The 18952-nt window shown below is 37.5% G+C and overlaps 1 protein-coding gene across 1 annotated transcript in view; it reads left to right on the top strand.

Moving 5' to 3' along the window:
- The window catches only part of TENM3 (teneurin transmembrane protein 3), a 988875-nt gene that overhangs the window by 907147 nt on the left and 62776 nt on the right, over window positions 1–18952 (top strand). Inside the window, exon 21 of the mRNA XM_018576225.1 lies at window positions 1359–1608. Within this exon, the coding sequence (XP_018431727.1) occupies window positions 1359–1608 (250 nt within the window). The remainder of the gene's footprint in view (window positions 1–1358; window positions 1609–18952) is intronic.

The following is an 18952-nucleotide window of genomic DNA, read 5'->3' as shown; positions in this document are numbered from 1 at the left end:
ATCAGCAATGGCATAGTGGAAGAGGGAGGGCCAGCACTCTGGGCTCTACTGCTTTGCAGAGTAGAAACACTTACAAGACTGATTGAAGACGTATTTACCAGTACTTGTTTATTTCACATTTGTATAAAGCTGTTGGTTGAGAGTTTAAGGCCCAGGTAAGGATAAGTGACTCTTCCACTGTACTCTTAGATCGGCTCACTTCACTTCTGATCGGTCATTCACTCGGCTGCCCTCGGCAGCTTTGTGAATAGACCCCTTAGAGTAGGCAAGCATTAATAGAGGTTGGCTAAGACATTGGTATATTGATCACATGATTTTCCTTGGATACAGCCAATTTGTTGTTTTGAATATTCATAAAATCTAAAACATTATCAGAAATTGTGTGGGTGCATAAAGTACATCTACATTATAAAATGCATTTAAACCATGCATCTTTTCATCAGTAAAGTGCTTTTTTCCTATGGATGATTCAAGAACTTTAAGTATAAAACTGTATCATTATATTTTTCTGCAGATTGCTATTCTCTTTAAAATACCTGAGTTAAAGAACACTTCATTGGTATACATACATTTAAACAGGCAATGTGTGATTACCACATGCTGTCAGAAAGCCTTGTGGACTTTTAAGGTTATCTTGTTTTTTTTTTAAAGTCAATATTGAAACGTAAAGGTTTCATTGGCAACTTATAAATAGATTTGATCATACACAGTAAATTAGTAATCTACCAACATCAGTTATACTATTGTGTAAGGCACTTATCTTGAGTTCCAATGGCCATTGGGGCTTTATTCCTTCAGAGTGACCAGAAACATTGCGGTGTGAACACAGTAGGATTTTTTTTTTTTTTTTACAAATCCAATTACTTGACTTAGACTTTGGCAAGCTTGTCCTTTAAACAGTGTGAAAAAGTCAGTTGTTAATAATAATGCACTTACAGTAGGCATTCTGCAGCTGTTCTTTTGCTCAGTACCACTTCTCCATTCATTGCACATTGCCCCTGTGGAACAGTTTTTCCTGGTCCTAGACCCACACCCTAATGGTACTGTCAATGTAATCTAGTATTCAGAAGCAATGGGGGCAGGGTATGCCTTTTAAACTTCTGGATACTGGGTTTGTTAGTCTCTGTGCTCTTGTGCTCTTTTACTAATTGGGGAATATATGAGAAAGGTAATTTTTTTCCCAATTGTTTTCTCATTTTCAATATTGCTAATAAATCCCTCCCAAACTTCAGATTTTAAGTATAAGTTCACTTTATTGGTGAGGGGCAAAGGATGCCTGGTATTTTTTATTCACCTTATGTTGTTGACAATAAAAATAACACAGCGGTATAACTTATTTTATTTTTGTGTTTTTGCAGGTATCCTTTACAAAGGGAATGGTGAAAATCAGTTTATATCGCAACAGCCTCCTGTCATCAGTAGCATCATGGGGAATGGCAGAAGGCGCAGCATCTCCTGCCCTAGTTGCAATGGTCAGGCCGATGGCAACAAGCTACTTGCCCCTGTGGCCTTAGCTTGTGGAATAGATGGAAGTTTGTATGTGGGAGATTTCAACTTTATCCGTCGAATATTTCCATCAGGGAATGTAACCAGTGTATTGGAGCTTAGGTATGTTGTCCTTTGGCTGTTAAATGAAGTAACTCTTTTTATTGTTTTTATAATGTTAGTATTTTATCTCATTATTAACTCAGAAATTTGGGTTCAATGCCATCTAATAGTATAAAGGGGTTTCTATTTTCTTTTAAAAGTGGATTACAGTTTCACATCTTTCTATGTAATGTAGCAGCTTGAATACACCCTCCCATTTCTGCTTTGAAACCTTAATAAACTTATTTCACCTGCATGTTAAATCTGGAAAAGGTGTCCAATAACTCTTTTAGGACATAGAAAGGAAAGGGTTTTATATATATGGTAATCTGACTCATGGGTCTAAATTGTGTTTCAAGTAAAAAACCCTTTAACAAAATCTATGAATATCTCCCATCAATAAATAATGCTAGATTACATTTTAAAGTATTTAAAGGAATTGCACATTATTTAACTAAGTTTATTCATTAAATTATTTCTGGATAATCAGTGCATTTTTTTCTTTAATTTCTGCTGCCTAGGAGGTAAATACATGTGTTTTCCCACATTGAAGTGACATACTCTGACCTTTGATTGTTCATTGTAAGAGGATTTCTCATACACAGAACTTAATATTTGTGTTGGTTATAGATGGGTTGATTTTTTTTGCTGATGCAATAAAGATTGTAGCGTCTTAAGATATAGAATTGTGAATGATTTAGAACAGTCCGTGAAAGTATGTGAAATATATATTTTAGTGTGCTAAACATTTTCTGACAAGGGATTAAAAATAAACCTTTCCTTGTGTAGAGTTGTAAAGGGGATTTGCAGAAAATCTGAAAATCCCAATTTATGACACCTTTGTGTAGAAAGATGGAGAGGTCCCTTTTCCTTCTTGCAATACCCAGCAGATCCAGACCTAGGTTAGTTATAAGGCATTCTGTGCCAGGGTGCCATGTTGGCAGGAGGTACCTGCTTAACAGAAGTTGTGAGATGCAGTGTTACCAAAGGGTTGCCACATAATCAGTGGCCAGGGTGATGCTATATTTCATGAAAAATATGCCCTGTTATCAGAGAGAAATACTTTATTGGCCCCTATCCTATACTTTTACTTGGCTCCTATCCTTAACCCATAATTGAATGCCCTAAAGGTATCATAGGTACAGTCCCCCTTTTCCTTATAGGAAGAGATGGCACAGATAGAAAATATATAATAGGAATAGTACAGTCTGCCAAGTACTGTAAACTAAAGCAGAACGAACATGTTGTTGCTGCTTGCAAGCAGATTACAAGAGGGACCCCTCCATATCACTGCATAACACTCAGCCAGAAAGGAGAATTTTTCTCAAAAATCACAACTGGCATAAAAAAAGTATTAAGATCTGAAATTTGAGCAGAAAATCATGCGATGCAAATCATAAAATGAAAAATAATGCAACAAATCCGAAGGAATATATTGCATCTAACTAGTGGAATATTCCAGGAAATTGTATTTTTCTCCTTTGTTGTATCAGATCTGCCCCTGTATAACCAACATGTACAGCATGGGAGATACTATTCTTATTTGACTGTTGTCTGACCATCTAATATAATGATTCTTAGGACCAGTAACTTTAAAGAACATCTAAACTTGACAGAAATACTCTGCCCATGTACTTGAGAAATGTTCCATAAATAACAATCAAAGTAATCTTACAAAGTGTTTGTTTCTTTTCCTGAAATGGACGAACCAAACCTCATGTGATGCTGTTTGGGATATAGTATGCAGAATATGTGGCATGCTTATTAGGGTACCTGTCATTCCCACTTGAAACATTCCCATCCTCATACTCTTCACTTCTAACAACACTTGATGTAATATTACTCTCTTCTTTTCTTGCTTCCACCCAGAAATAAAGATTTTAGGCACAGGTAAGAATGGAAAATGTATTCTCTAAAAACAATGTGTCATAGTTGTCCTGCTTTTCTGCATAGTTTGTCAGATCACAGTTGTGTTGTGAGCCATCGTTTCACTGTCACGTGAAGATCGATCTTCCTTTGATAGGAGCTTTTTACATGACACAGATGCAGGCATTTTCTTATCTGAAAGGCCCACATATGAATATTACATTAAAACATACTGTTATTTGACCTGTGCTTTGGCTGCAAAACTGGACAGAGACAGGTGTTGTAGTATGATCAAAGGAAAGATTTTTGAATGTACAAGAGAGTGGGAAGATTAAGCTTTGTTCTACATGTGCCCCAGCTGTGCTGCTTTGCTACATAGCCCTCGTGGTCTTCTGACGAGTCAGAATTGTGATCCTAACTAGGAACTTTCTATCAAAGTCTCCCCAAGCAAAGACTGCAGTGAGTCTATAGCTGTGTCACTCAGCGGGGGGCAATTTATTCCCATTCTTAAAGGGAACCCTTCAAGAGCCTGTTCTATAATTATGTTTAAACACAGCCTTGGGTATTACAGAACGCTTTTGTAGAAATGGTCATTTTTGCTCTGCTAGATTTATTATTTCTCACTGAATTTTTAGCCTTTTTTTTGCTTTCAACGTTGCAGCAAGAAAGGGCTTTGCTCTCATGTTGTTGGTAACTGCTGATTTTCTGGTGCAGCAAGTAAAAGTCAACGGTTTTCTGTAAGCAGCGGCTAATATTTAAAAGTTAAATCTTTCCAATTCATCTATTTAATTAATGTGTATTACTACTAGAAAAAAACTAAACAATTGAACAAAGGATGTTATTTGTGTTTTGTTTGACAATGCTTACTAGTTAGGGTATTTCGATGCATAAATATGTAGAGAATATTTTTTGCCTAACAAATACTAAAGATACGAACCATACAGCTGCCAGAATGTGTGCTGGACACCATTTTTAGCACGTAGACAACACTGATGGGCATATTTTTAAAACATGAATAGTTTGGAAGAATGTCACCAGCACACCAAAGAATCCTTTCAGGATCACCAAATGTTCATTTATTGGAACAGTTGTCAAATTAAAATAATGGGAGGCATTTATGAATACTGGAGCAGGCAAAATCTGGAGCAGATGTGCACAGCAACCAATTAGCTTCTCTCTTCAGTTTGTTCAGTTAAAATTTGAAAATGAAACATAAAAGCTGAATAGTCCCCATGCACATCTGCTCCAGATTCTGCCTGCCTGCTGCAGTATTGGTAAATTCCCCTGAATGTGTTTTCATTTGACAACTGTTCAAGTAAATGTGCATTTGGTGATCCTGAAAGGATTCTTTGGTGTGCTAGTGACATTCTTCCAAACTATTTATGTGTACAGCGGTGCCATCTGCAGTCACTACACTCACCCTCCCCTGCTGTTGTGATATCCGGTAAGGAGTGCAACAAGATCTACTCTCATATTTTTAAAGCAGTAACATTCAGTAAACAATGACTGGTGGTGAATCAATCACAGTTATTTAAAACACCTGGAAGATTCACCATCATTGAATGTTCAGCCTCACTGCTTTAAACACATGCCCCTCAAAGTGTATGCAAACCCTAACAATGAACTTCTCTTATTTGTTACGCTTTGGTCTGTCAAATATACCATTGGAAGTGTTTTTTATTATATCCATTCAACAAGTGTAAAAGAAATACCCATTGATCTTGCCAGAAATTAATTCTCTTGATTTCCTGTAGGAAGGAAGGAAATTGCATACAATGTTATCAGCGAAGCTTGAATTTTTTGTGTACTACAGAACAATTCCCCCTATATTATGGATATGAGAAGGGGGTGTTCTGTAGTCCTTAAAACCTTTGTGACCTGGGGGGAGAACACTGCTTCTTCATAGATTGAGCAGTGTAAGTGAACATTGTCACCCTAGGACAGGAGGTGTGTCACTTAGAGGATCACAAGATGAAAAAATAACTACAAAAAATAATGCAGTTACCACTTCTAAGGACTGATAAGCTGCAATATATTACACTTTTGTTCTTGGGTTTGGATACATGTTAATGCTTTGTGCTACAGTAATGCATTGTTCCCTCTTGTATTGGATACATTTGTATCCTATTGTCTTGGGGTAAGACGGTTTGCTGGGATGGAGCTATGATAATTCTTCCCCTGCTGTCGCAAATTCTTCCTCTGAGGATCAATGTTGAATTTGGGTTAAGAGATGGAACTGGTCATCGCAGTTTACATGTCCAGTGTTGTGCTGGGTCTGAGGTAGCTAACATACCTTCAGCTTAAGTGTTTAAGTCCATTTTGACCTAGTGGGCCTCCAGAAAATGTGAGATTTGCTGGATTGCCAGTGCTGGCCTCAATGAATGTAAAGATTTTGTATATATTTTAGATATGTACTGAATAGCAGCACCTAGCATTCTCTTAATTCATTCTGGGATTGTTTATATAAAAAGTTAAGAACATGCAAAATAACACCATGGCACAAGGATTTAGGTGTTACTCTAAACATTCCAGTAGGGCAAAAATGTAAGTTGCTCTTTAAAAACAGTGTTTGCCAGAACAATTTCTATTATACTATCACCAAATCTATATATTGTTTTGCATATAGCAGTTGGTTCCAAGAGCTCGATGCACCATTATGGCCCAGGACAATAAAAGTATTGACTGATGTGTCAGTATACATTTTCATGGCCTAGTTTACTTGTAGAATTTACAGAACTTTGCACTTCTTAACAACACAATCAATTAGAAACAACTCATCTAAATCTGGACACCTCACATCAAAATAAATTGACCAATACTGGATTTCCATCATAGCACTCCCTAAAAAGCACATACCTTTTCTGAGTTTCTAAGCTAGCAGAATCAAAAATGATGTTTTTTGCAATGTCATGAAAGGGAGCCAGATCAGATGAAAAATTTCTGCAACTTAATTACCTTTGCTGCTTTGATAAAAAAAAAAGCATGATGCAGTGTGTATTTCTCTATTCATCTGTTGGGCTTAGCAGACTATAGATAGGGATCTGTCATTTTTCTCCCCGTTAATTTCTTACAACACATACTGCCAAATAGTGTTTCAGCAGTGAAAATCGAGAAGGGGATTTGACTTCTCGCATAATGATTATGGCAGACTTAAATCTGCATGCTGGAGGCGGATAGAACTGTAGCGGAGATCGTTATCAGTTTGGCACACAGCGTCCCGTGCTTAGTGAAACATTCCTGTATTTGTATTTTAGTCAGTGAATTCTGAGATGGAACGTTAAGAAATCTATTTACATGCAGGACTTCAAAGCAAAGACAGTTAATTTTAAAATTCCGATTCGGTGGCTTTCTGTTTATGAGGTGTTTGTGTGTCTTTGCAGACTTTTTGCCATTATTTCATTATTATTATTATTATTATAGGTATTTATATAGCTCACACAATTTATGCTGCGCTTTACATATTTTACATTCACATCAGCCCCTGCCTTCAAGGAGCTTACAATCTAAGGAGGCAAAGGAAGACAGGTGCCATCTTTTTTTAATGACCTGATAGGTGTACTTTAAATCTCAAATGAATTTCAGTTTAAATTAGTTAAATATGTTCCAGGTGCATCAAAACAAGGTTTGAACAGTCTTACAATTTGTTTTCATTACAAATCAGCCATAGTCTGTGTAGAAAAACTGTCCCCTGCCAGCATGTTGCAGAGGGAAATCCTTGATCTCTGTGGGGAAGGAGCATGAGCTTTTGTGATCAGAGCTATAGGTCTGACTCTGTTGGGGCATATTGGTCCTCTTCAATGACGCCACTGCTTCCCCACAAACAGCAAGGTTCCCACTCTGCAGTTGCTGCCAGGGATCAAGCTTTTCTACTCAGGCTATAGATTCTTTACAAAGAAAACAAACTGTTGGACATTGAACATCTTCTGATATGATGCACCTGGAATGTATTTACCTGATTTAAACGGAAGGTTCTTTTGGGCTTTAAGTGGTATCCAGAGACATTAGGTGTTTATATATGGGTGCCTATATTTTGGGCAAGAGAAGGCAATAATTGTATTGTGCATAGTCACCTTGTGACCTCAGAATACAGCTCTGAGTTATAGATCTGGTAGTAAAAAAATGAATTATTTTCCTACCAATGGCTATAAACTTTCTGAGTTCACATTGGTTACAGAGGTGTCTGCTCAGTGCATAGACTAGTATGGCATTATTATGCATGTATGTATCCACTGTCTGATATCTGTAATGTTTTGCTCTGTGACATTCTATAAGCTGTCTTTAGTAGTCAGTGATGGAAATACAGAACAGTGAAGGAACATCTCTCAGATGCTAGGTTATCTTCAGTTTGAAAACCAATTAAAAACATGTATATCTGTATATATTACTTATTGTTTTTTTTATTCTTTAAATCAAGTTGTAATGTTGGCTTCTTGTTTCTTTAAGTTGAAGTGGAATTTTAATAAAGGGTACCTACGTCACACCCTTGACCCAGCTATATGTTGCATAATCTCCAGAAGATTGTGGGGTTGATTTATAAAAATGGTAGAAGTTGTTCAGTTGGCAAGGTGAACGTTCGATTTTCATCTTGTGTGTTCACATAGTTTAGTAAAAAGGGTGAAGCTGTGCTCACTTTGAATGCCCAGTCATTGCTCTATGTAGGGAAGGAGCATGCCCAGTCATGGGCATTCAAACAGGATTTGTGCTTGTACATGACTGAACGTTTGAAGCAAACATATGTCTATTCACCGTATTAATTAAGCTAAATTAATTTTGATTTTGCAACGTGAAAAAATATTTTATAAAGGGAAAAGTCTTTACTATTTTAGTAAATCAACCCCTATGTATTGGATAAAGAACATGAAAATAGCTGGCTGATGTTACATTGTTATTTTTAAAGTACCACTAAGACCCAAATTTACCTTTTATGTCTGTGCAGCATTGAAGTATAGCAAGTATATTGCTATGTGCTATCTTGACATTCTGAGGAAGCCAGGGCTGTATTTGGAGCTGTCTCGGCCCTTGCCATTGAATACACGGAAAGTTAATGACTGTGCAGTACATATGATTCTGCTGCTTTGCCCAACACCACCTCCTCCATGATTATACTGGCAAGTGTTATAGGATAGTAAAGCACAGACAGAACGGTGGCAAATAAAAAGCAAATTATTGCATAAATTCAACAGAAAGTCATGCATGCATTTGTTCCAATTGCAGGGCTAATTTGCTGGCATTGCCTAGTTTCTTGTTATCTGGTAAATGGAGCTTTTACATGCTTATTCAATAAAATAATACACAAACCAGTTATGAATGATGTACATAGTGCAATCAAGTAGATTTCTGTTTTACTAAGGGGTCTATTCACTAAGCTGCCGTAGGCAGCCGAGTGAACGACCGACCTGAAGCGAAGTGAGCCGAACGCTGTTCGGCTATTCACTTCAGGCTGGCACGGCTGATTTCAGCCGTATATATAGGCTGAAATCAGCCGTACATCGGGTGGCTTCGGGTTGGCCGAACATGTTCGGCCGACCCGAAGTGCAGAAGGAGTTCGACTCAGCCGATCCAACATCTGGATCGGCTAAGCCAAACCTCCGGCAGGCTACTCGGTGCTGTTCGGTCTATTTTTTTAGATGCCGAACAGCAGTGAGTGAATAGCCGAATGCCGCTGAGCGGCATTCGGCTCGGCTGTTCTGCTCGCTCCCTCTGTGGGACCGAGCAGAACTGAAAAAAGTTCAAAAAAATAAATAGAAAACGATTGTGCGGAGCTAGCAGTGACAGCTAGCTCCGCCCATCTGTTTTCTATTGGCCGGCAATTCTGCTGCCGTCAAAAAAAAAAAACACTTTTCGCCATAGGAATGCATTGCTAGATTCCTATTGGCTATTGCAATTTGCCAAAAGCAAACTAGCTATCGCACCCGCCCTCTGCTGTTGTCAATCACTAGAGGGGACCTGATGGAGAACTGCAGGTCCCCTTTGCTGATTGACAGCAGCAGTGGGCGGGTGCAATAGCTAGTTTGCTATTGCAGATTGAAATAGCCAATAGGAATCTAGCAAGGCATTCCTATGGTGAATTTTTCTTTTTTTTATTCTTACGACAGCGGCTCGATGTCAGAATAAAAAAAAAAGCAGTGTTTCTCTCCTGGGCGGCCGGGAGTGGGAGACTCCCGGCCTAAGAGTTATATCAGTAAAGCTATTATTAGTTCTGGTGTACTGCATACCTCCTAGCTTTCTAAGAAAGAGAAAAAGATTTGCCTTTTAGGGCAAAATATATATAAGCTATATGCAAGCGACACGGCCATTTTTCATGACATTGCAGTTATACGCTTTGGTTGTATTAAACGCAGTCCTATACAGATTGTAATATTCAAGCTCTTAGGTGCAAAGAAAATTACCTGATTTTACCTTAATATTTTTTATTGGCCTGACCTGGTATTGGGGTGAATAGCTTGCAGGAGCATGGGCATTGCACCCACAATCCACTGATTGCGCTTGCAGTGTTTTGCAGGCATAAATGCAAAAAAATAATAAATGCAGATTTTTCTTTTTCATCATATGAGTGCATTTATTAATTTTGTTGCAAAACGTGGAATATGCCTTCAACTCCCTGAAGGGATATTGCAGTTATAAACTTTGGTTGGATTAATTGTGTTAATATACAGATTGTAATATTCAGGCTGTTATGTGCACAGAATATTACCCGATTTAGCTATAATGTTTTATATTAGCCTTGCCACATTGGTATATAAATCAAAAAAGGTTAAAATACTTACAGATTTATATTAACACAAGAGAACAAATATGAATTATTATTGAATATTAGATGTATTTCTGCATTATGTTCTAAAGAAAATACTAAACACATGGAGACTGTGATTGCTGACCTCATCTTTTGAAAATGCTACTTGCCTGTGTCATGCTGATCGATAGTTTCATTATTTTCTGAGACCTTAACCTGGAACAGGCATACTAATCAGGAGTTCAGGCTAAGTACTGACTTCATTTACTGCATACTTGTGCCAGGTATTAAAGGCAATTGGGTTGATTTACTTATAGGCAAATAGGCTGTGTATTTTGCAAGGGAATTTTCCCTTAGCAGTGAATATGGTGAAGATTCACTTTGCAAAGTTTAGCCAATCAGGTGCAAGAACATTTTACAAAAATATATTTTTGCTTACATGTGATGGGATAATGGAAGTCAGCAGAGCTTTACCTCATAATCGCTCGGCCAGCTTCGGCTTTCAGCACGGCTCAGCGCTCGACTCGATTGTGAATAGCCCGTACAGCACTCCCTCGGTTCTCCTGAACCGAAGGGGTCCTGGGGCCGAAGCCAGCCGAAGGATCGGCCGAAGCTACGGCCAGATCCTTCGGCAGCTTTGTGAATAGACCCCTATGTTAGAACGAGGTTAGAAATGGCAGCCCCAGTATAAGCACAAGTTTCCCTTTAAAATTGCATTCCCTTCTTAAAGGGTTTTAAAAGAAAAAAATATTATTTGCTTTTAGACCTCAAGCATTCATGATTTGTTTTTCTTTTTTTGTGTTTAAATTAGCAATTTAATTTATAAAACAATGACAACAGAATTATGAATTTTTTAACCTTAACTTATAAATATACATCATTTACATGCAACTGAATTAATTTTAACTTGATTTTTTTGTACTGCAAGGAGAAAGCTATGCTTTTCTGCAGAATTTAATTGCATGCATATAGTTTTAACTTTGACCAAAACTGCCCTGTAAAAGATTACAAACAATTGGTTTGACATCACTTAGGCCTGTAATTGGCAGTCATAAAAAGATTAAGGCTTTCTTACAGCGATAATAGCATTTCCAGTAATATATCGCCTCAACTTCTCAAAGACAGGGAAGGAACGTTCTATCTTGCCGGTGGTAAAGGAGAATCTTATCACAATAGGGATTAAATAAAGATTGCATAAACACCTACATCTGGTTACCATGGAAACCATAACGGTTTCAAAAAAGATTTATATCATTCTAATGGGTGTATTACAATAGATGTCAGTCATCTAAACTTTGCTTTTATTCTCTTAAGTGCACATCCATCTTTTAAATGGTTTTTTTTTTCCTGCTGAAAGTTTGATGTCTCTTTTCCTTCAGGTAGTTTTACCTTCTGTTGGGTATCATACGCTACATTTTTCATGATTTCCAGTTTTATAAATTTGCGTTTGATATCGGGAGCCATTCAAAGCTGAGCTTTTCGAAAACACAGGTTAAAGCACCCTTGTGGTTATGATGCTGTTTCTGGCATTCTTCAGAGAATCTCTCTTGTTACACTTCGGGTAACCTGCATTAAAGCTGCAACATTGCTGCAAGTTTGACAGTTCATTAATGTGAGCTGGCTTCATTTAAATAATTGGGTGTTGTACAGTTTATATTTTGTATACTATGCATGGCACATTAGTGTAAGATTGAACTAATTAATATGTCTATTTGGATTTGTCATGTTGAAAATAATATAAAAGGGCAATGGCAGATCAAGCTAATAAAAGCCCCCTGAGCTCCCCCCTAGGGAATATGTGAGGTTTCATTTTGGAGATGGGAATTGCAGGTAGCACCTCCAGTACATTCGTTCCTACAGTTGCTCCCTGGCCATGTTGTTGACTTTTGTCAAAATTATGTGGGGAGTTGTTGCATCATCCTTTCCCCTAGAACTGTAATGACTGTATGGGATGTTATAGCAAATATTCACCACTAGTATTTTTTTTCCTTGAGAAATTAATACAGATGCCTTTGACTCCCTGTTTCACTGGGAGAATAAACTGTTGTTCCACATTAAAGTCATTTGTGATATGCTTTTATTAATATGTACAATGGTGTTCTAAGAGCACTAGAAGGTCTTTGTCCCCAGGAACAAGTAAACTACATATATACTTACTCCATTGTCAGCTACTTGAAACTGGTAACAGGGAACATAGTTACTTTTTTTTATGGCCTTGTGTTCTAGGGGCATTTTGAATTAGATAATATCCTTACTGGATGCTTGGGTGTAGGTGTGTGAGACTTGTCAATTTTTTATGACAAAGGTGGCTCTTAGACACTGTAGACCTTGTAAATTTGGTACACAATTGACAAATCCTGTTTTAGTACACTAAAATGCATGGTATTGCATGCATGGTAAAATGCCCTGACAGCATCACAACAATACAACAAAAGTTTGCTGCTTAAATCCTCAGAGCTGCCCAAAGCATAACATTGATCTGTAGTCACCTTGAAAATACCATGTAATCCATATGGACTAGCATTTTTTTCTAAAAATCTAATTTTCATGTTAACTCTTTACATTGAATGGCTTTCATTTATGTTTCAGAGTTGGCTGCTGCCAAGCTGTCTAGACACAGTACGGTGATTTAGGCACTGGCCCGGGGGAAGGGTGTAGGAAAACATCCTTCATTCACTCAGTAAATCCACTACATAAGGGTTGATTTACTAAAGGCACATAGGCTGTTCACTTTGCAGGAGAATTTTCAAATTGCAAGGGAATTATTTACCCTTAGTTTATTGGTGAAAATTCACTTTACAAAGAATACCCAATTACGTGCAAGGGAAATTAAAAAAACAAAACAGAAAAACTGTGCTTTTGCTTATACATGATTGGATGATGGAAGTCAGCAGAGCTTCAGCTCATTCAATAAGCTAAGTTCTTGCAAAGTGAACAGCCTATTTGCCTTTAGTAAATTAACCCCTTAGTCTGTAATTGATATAATTGATGGGGGCGTGCCAGTGGCTTCAGTATTCCAACTTCCAGGGACGTCTGCATACAGTGGGCACATGCTTCCCACTGCTACACTGCATTGGAAACGGCAAATAATTTCAAATACAAAGCACTATAATTAATAGGTTATACACATAACTGGCTTTTAAAACTATAAATAACTTTTATTTAGGCGGATACTGCTTCGTTTATGTGGAAGCTCAATATAGCACATATGAGAATCCCACAGTTCCCTTTGGGACGGATGTGTTACTTTTGAAGTTTTTATATGGAAGAGTTAGAAGCAGTGGCGTAACAATTGCCATATCGACCCATGCGGCCGCAGGGGGGCCCAGCCAGGGCATCCCTCTGATGCCGTGCAGACCGCCAGGGTCGCTATGGCATATCAGGGTGTTGGCTGTCAAGAGGAACCTGTCAGTGATGTGTGCAGTGGCACGTTCTTCCTCACATCCGCCGATGAGCTCTGTCAGTGACAGCCAGCAGCTGCTGCAGAGGGACTGGACCCGGCGTTTGCAGTGAAGGAGGACCTAAGAGCAGATGGGGCCAGTGATGTAAGAGGAGGCGGGGCCCATCGATAGAGGAGAAGGCAGGGCCCGACAATGAAAGAGGAGGCAAGGGGCGGAAGAGGAGGCGACTACGGAGGCGGACCGCGCTGACAGGTAAGAGTTGTGCAGCCCACCTGAGACCCTGCAGAGTCACTCTCAGGTGGGCTGTTTGGTATATCAGGTGGGCTCTGCAAGGGGCATAACTAGAAATCACAGGGCCCCATACAAAATGTTGCTATGGGGCCCGGTGATTTCTAGTTACGCCCCTGGTTAGAAGCAACAGTCCAGTTTTTATATGTTCCAGCACACAGGTTCTGAACCAGTTGTACATGTACCCGTGGGTACTTCTAACAAGTTAAAATGACGGTACAGCTTGCAGAAGTAAATTCAGCATATATTTTTAGAGTTACAGCAAATTTTATATTACAGACTTCGGGAAGTATTTTTTTATTTTTTTTTAAAAGCACAAAGGATTTTTTCTAAAAAACTTTTACAGTATTAACAGGTAGCAGAGACTGGTAATAAGTGTCCACATGTTAAGGGGAAATTAAGGTGTGGTAAATCATATCTGGTTATCTTATAAAGGAGTGTGTATTTTAATATAACTGAGAAATACTGATCTAGGAAAACCTTTTTGGTAATAAAATAATTTAATTGTTTTGTTTAGTCATCTTATTCCCCCGTATGGAGAGTATGGTAACAACTGCTCAGATATGATTAAAAATATGGTGTTAGAACTTCAGGCACACACAGACATTGCAAATGTTCTGTTATTAAACTAGATCATTTCCCAGTCAGTGCCTGGTAAAAAGCAAAAACACAGTACCTGTTAAAGTCATAATCATCTTACGCAGTGAATATGACACAATTGAAATATTGCATTAACTTCAGCATTCATATATTTCCTTTGTTCAGAAACAATATTTAATTATTTCCTTTTATCTGACATAATAAAAGCAGTGTGTATTTTGGCTGCAGTGACAGTGATAAATGATCAGGAGAGGATTTCAACAAAGTCCTACTTCTGAAATAAACCTACAAGAATAATACACGGCTTCATCCTAAATGATAGTGTTACTTACACTCCATTTTTATGTTTACCTGTTCCACTGATTTTACAGATTGTAGCACTATTCAGTAGGCACTAGTGAAATCAAGGCTGTATGCGGCGGTTTGCACCCTATACCCTTCATCATTGCTAGTATCGATGAAATTGATGTATCGATGAATAGCTGCCATTGTGCGAGGATGAAATGTATAAAGTAGTAACCATACTTTTTTTAAAGTATGTTAAGGCAAAATTATATATATATATATGCAATACAAAGTCCCTGAAAAGACCATTAAAGATCTTCCAAGTCCAGAAAATACTTGCTGATCTACCAGAAATGCATTCCACTGTTAATTTCCTGTTGTGGATTCACAATGCATGCCTTTTCTGGACTAAATAGCAAGAAATGGTGTCAGCCGTGCTCAGTTGCCTTTTGCTAAACTACTAAATTCCTCACCTTCTCCTTATCTTCACAACATAGAAACTCATTGTTTTGTAGTCCAAGAGAAGAACTGGGCTGATAATACAGCTTAAGATAACCCCGAATATATGCACAAGACACTGGATAGTTCTGAATTTTTGACAGGATCAATAGGTTTATGCACTTAACAGATATAACAAAACACTTTCAATAATATAATTAACAGACCAGAAGGGAGCAAGTTAATTGTGAGGTTTACACTGTATATACACACCGTCTCCGTATTGATGGGGCAGCACTCATTCCATAAAGAGAAGAACAAGAATGGGTATAGCTATATAAGTGTGGGTGGTGGGGGGATAATATTAGGATTTTAAATTGGATGGCTTTTTTATACCATGGCTTGATAAAGTAATTCAAGGATTTATGGCTGTTAATACAAATTACTCCTGGGGTTTAATTATTATTAGTTTAATGATGTGATTTTTTTTAATTGTAACACAACAAAACCTGATTCTGATTCAGTGGGATTTCACCTTTCGTCAGTATCCTGTAGTCAGAGCAGCAAAGGATGTTTGCTGATTGGTTGCTATGGATTATTGCTTTTAGACATTGTTTTTATGCTTAAATAAAAATGCTTAATAGTCTACAACAATTACTTATTACCAGAGTCAGAAGTTGCTTTTGACTTTTCCAAATCTCTGCCAGTTGACTTATACGGCCTTGACATAGGTGAGAATAAGTGATGGCGTTTCTTATCATTTACGACTAGTTAAACCATTTGAGGGAGTGCGGTGGTTGAATTATCAGCTGTGTTATCTATTGCTATTTAATTGTTATATGACACTGACAAGCTATGCAAGAGTTCACAGTAAAATTTACTCACAAAATCAATAGAGGAATACAAAGTTTTTACAGATACTGCAATTTTAAGGCTGGAATGAGATGCTAAAAAAGAGCTTGATGTCTGGATGGCAATGGAATATTTGGCTATATAAATTAAACATACAAGAGAGTACAATAAACTCCAGTGCCTGCTTGCTATTTCTTATGGCCCACATGATATGTTTATTAAGGGTACCCCAGAGGAGCAGATACCGAATTTGGAATGTATTCCTTCTGTGCACTCTATGGTAGAATGGTATTACACTGCCGTATTCAATGCTGTTACCTGTATGTTCTAGCATTTCAAAAATCGTTATTTAGACTATAGTGATGCCTTTTTTTTGTTTAAGGATATCCTATTATTATAAATTTTGTGCTGATGTTGGTTTTTGCACTACTTTTGCAACTGTGAAATCTTAAAGTGAAACCTCAGACAAACTTAAAATTTTATTTTATTTGGGTATAATTAGAATGAGTGGCATAGCCTTTTTAAAGTTTTATTGCTGTCTTTCCTCATGAGAGAGACTTCCCTGACCACTGTCACCATGCCTGGAAATGAGAAGAAATGTTATACACAGCAATAAGAATCTGACAAAGGTTCCAACAATTGCCCACTCTACTATTGTTTTGTCCATATTGGAGGCATTACCCCTTGTTTCCTGTTAAATAATTAACATAAGTAAAGGGAAGTCTAAAGCATTTACTTCAATTCCTCTCATACAATGCACTGACTAACAGTAAAGGCTTCATTGCCCATAAAGGCAAGAAAATTGATTGTTAGTGCCAGCATTCAGGTTTCTATTTACCTGGCAGTCTTGGGTCAATGCCTAGGGCATCATGGTTAGAGGCAGCACAGCACCAAGCCTCAAAATGTTCCAATTGTTGTTATTTTGTTTCCCTCGTCTAGAAATTTATAGCAAAATTCAGCAAGAAAACTGTAAAGAGAAGGGGTGAAGGTAATAATAAGAGGAGTCAGAAGACTAACTGTAGTTTAAGAAACATGAAACCATCTCTGCTTTTTATTGTGTGTTGATCTGTAGATAGCAATAGTGACCCCAGTGGTGCAGTCTAAGGGACAGAGCTAGTACAAAAGCACCTCATCATTTAGGAGTGTCTAGGGCAGCATGATGTCTAAATGCCACCCTGCCAGGATTACAGACTGGCTTACTCCAGTAAAGGCAATGGCAAAGCTACTTCAGTGTCGGCACAGAAACGTCAGTGTCAGCATAAAGTCCACAATTGAAGGAAGGGAAATAGTTCCATCCTACAACAGCCTCTCAACTCCTTTCATGCTGATGAGGTCTTGGAATCATGAAATGTTTATGAAATAAGGAATATATATAAATCATTATATTATACATACAAAGTTTACATATAAAAAATTATAGTTCTCCACACACCTCTAGCTTTCCTTAGTGATTCTGAGAAAACACCCATGTTCATCAAGTTCACCCCCAAAAAAATTGTAAAATAAAAGTAAAAACTTACATTCTGAAGCCATTCTTAACCCACAGTTGGTACCTTAAATATATTATTTTAGGGTTAGGGCAATAAAATGTATACCCCAAAGGAAACCCATACAAACATGAAAAGAACTTACAAATTCAGATTGTGTCCATAGACTGAATTCCAATCGTTTGGTGTGGTTGGTCATTTTTGAAAGATAAATATTCTTGCATAAAAGTCTTCATGGGCAGTCCTGCAAAACCAGCCATGGTCATTGAAAATTAGAAACTGTTGAAAATGAGTTTGTGGTATTGTAAGATGTTTTTGCCATAAGCTGAAACTATAAGCTATGCATGGGTTTTAATTTGAGTTTTGTAATGTTTGTCTTTGAAAAACAAGATGAAGCATCTTGAGTTAGGCTAATAATAATAGATGGACTTCCGCTTCCTAATAATTAGTCTCATATTAATTTAATGCTAAAAAATGTGCTTGTTTTGCTAATTGTTTTAAATAAAGCCCCATGTTGTTTTTGCCTATTAATGAACATTTTAATAAGCATTTGCGGCATGCCGGCTCCTGGCGGGGAACTGAGTGCCTGTGTAAAGATTTTTTAATAATAATGCTGCACTTAAGTATCCCCGTAAACGAGGGAATATCAAAGCACTTTGCATCTTTATGCAGTTTCACATAGCATGATTAGTAACCAGATATAATTGGTAATTTTTATGTCCATTAGAGGCACGGAACTTTAAACCTGCTGCGCCAGGTTTTGAACCTTTGACCTTTTTTGTTATGCTGAGGTTTTAAGGGCGGCCATTTTAAGTTGTTAAATTAGCAATGCTTAGTCAACAAAGTAAAAGCTGATTTTTTTCTTCCAACATTTAGCAATAATAGTCTGGTGTGAGTGGCTTTTAAAGTACATATTTATCTATCATGATTTCCATAAAATGTTGTTAATAGAAATCCCAAAATACAACATTAAACTGACAAAAATGCTTTTAGACTCTTTGGTATATTCCCAAACACTTAATAATGACTTACGCTTGCAAAAAATCATAGTCTGACACGTGAATACTTGTTATTTAAAGTCGTTGCACCAAGCCATGCACTTGTGAGCTACACATTTCTATTTATGTCCTTTGCAGAAGCCTCCAGGCAGGTTCTTAGATGTGAAAGAAAATGCCTGGACATCTACTACATTATAAACTTCTAATAAACTTAACTCTAGAAGGAGACCAAATAATTTATTCCATGTTGGTAGCATTTTTAACATCATTATTAACAATGAATGTTATGCTTTTTCTTACCTTTTGTGTTGGACCATAACTTATATTCTTTATATGTAGCCTAAAGGTAAAGTTTGAGGACCTCTGGTAAGGAGAACGCCGCCCCCCCACCCTTCGTTCTCTTGTCTTTTTTTATGT

This window comes from Nanorana parkeri, unplaced genomic scaffold (genome assembly GCF_000935625.1).
Source record: "Nanorana parkeri isolate BGI_ZX_2015 unplaced genomic scaffold, ASM93562v1 scaffold60, whole genome shotgun sequence".
NCBI classification, from domain to species: domain Eukaryota; kingdom Metazoa; phylum Chordata; class Amphibia; order Anura; family Dicroglossidae; genus Nanorana; species Nanorana parkeri.
The sequence above is the reverse complement of the archived record's forward strand: the minus strand, read 5'-3'. Positions and strand labels throughout refer to the sequence as shown.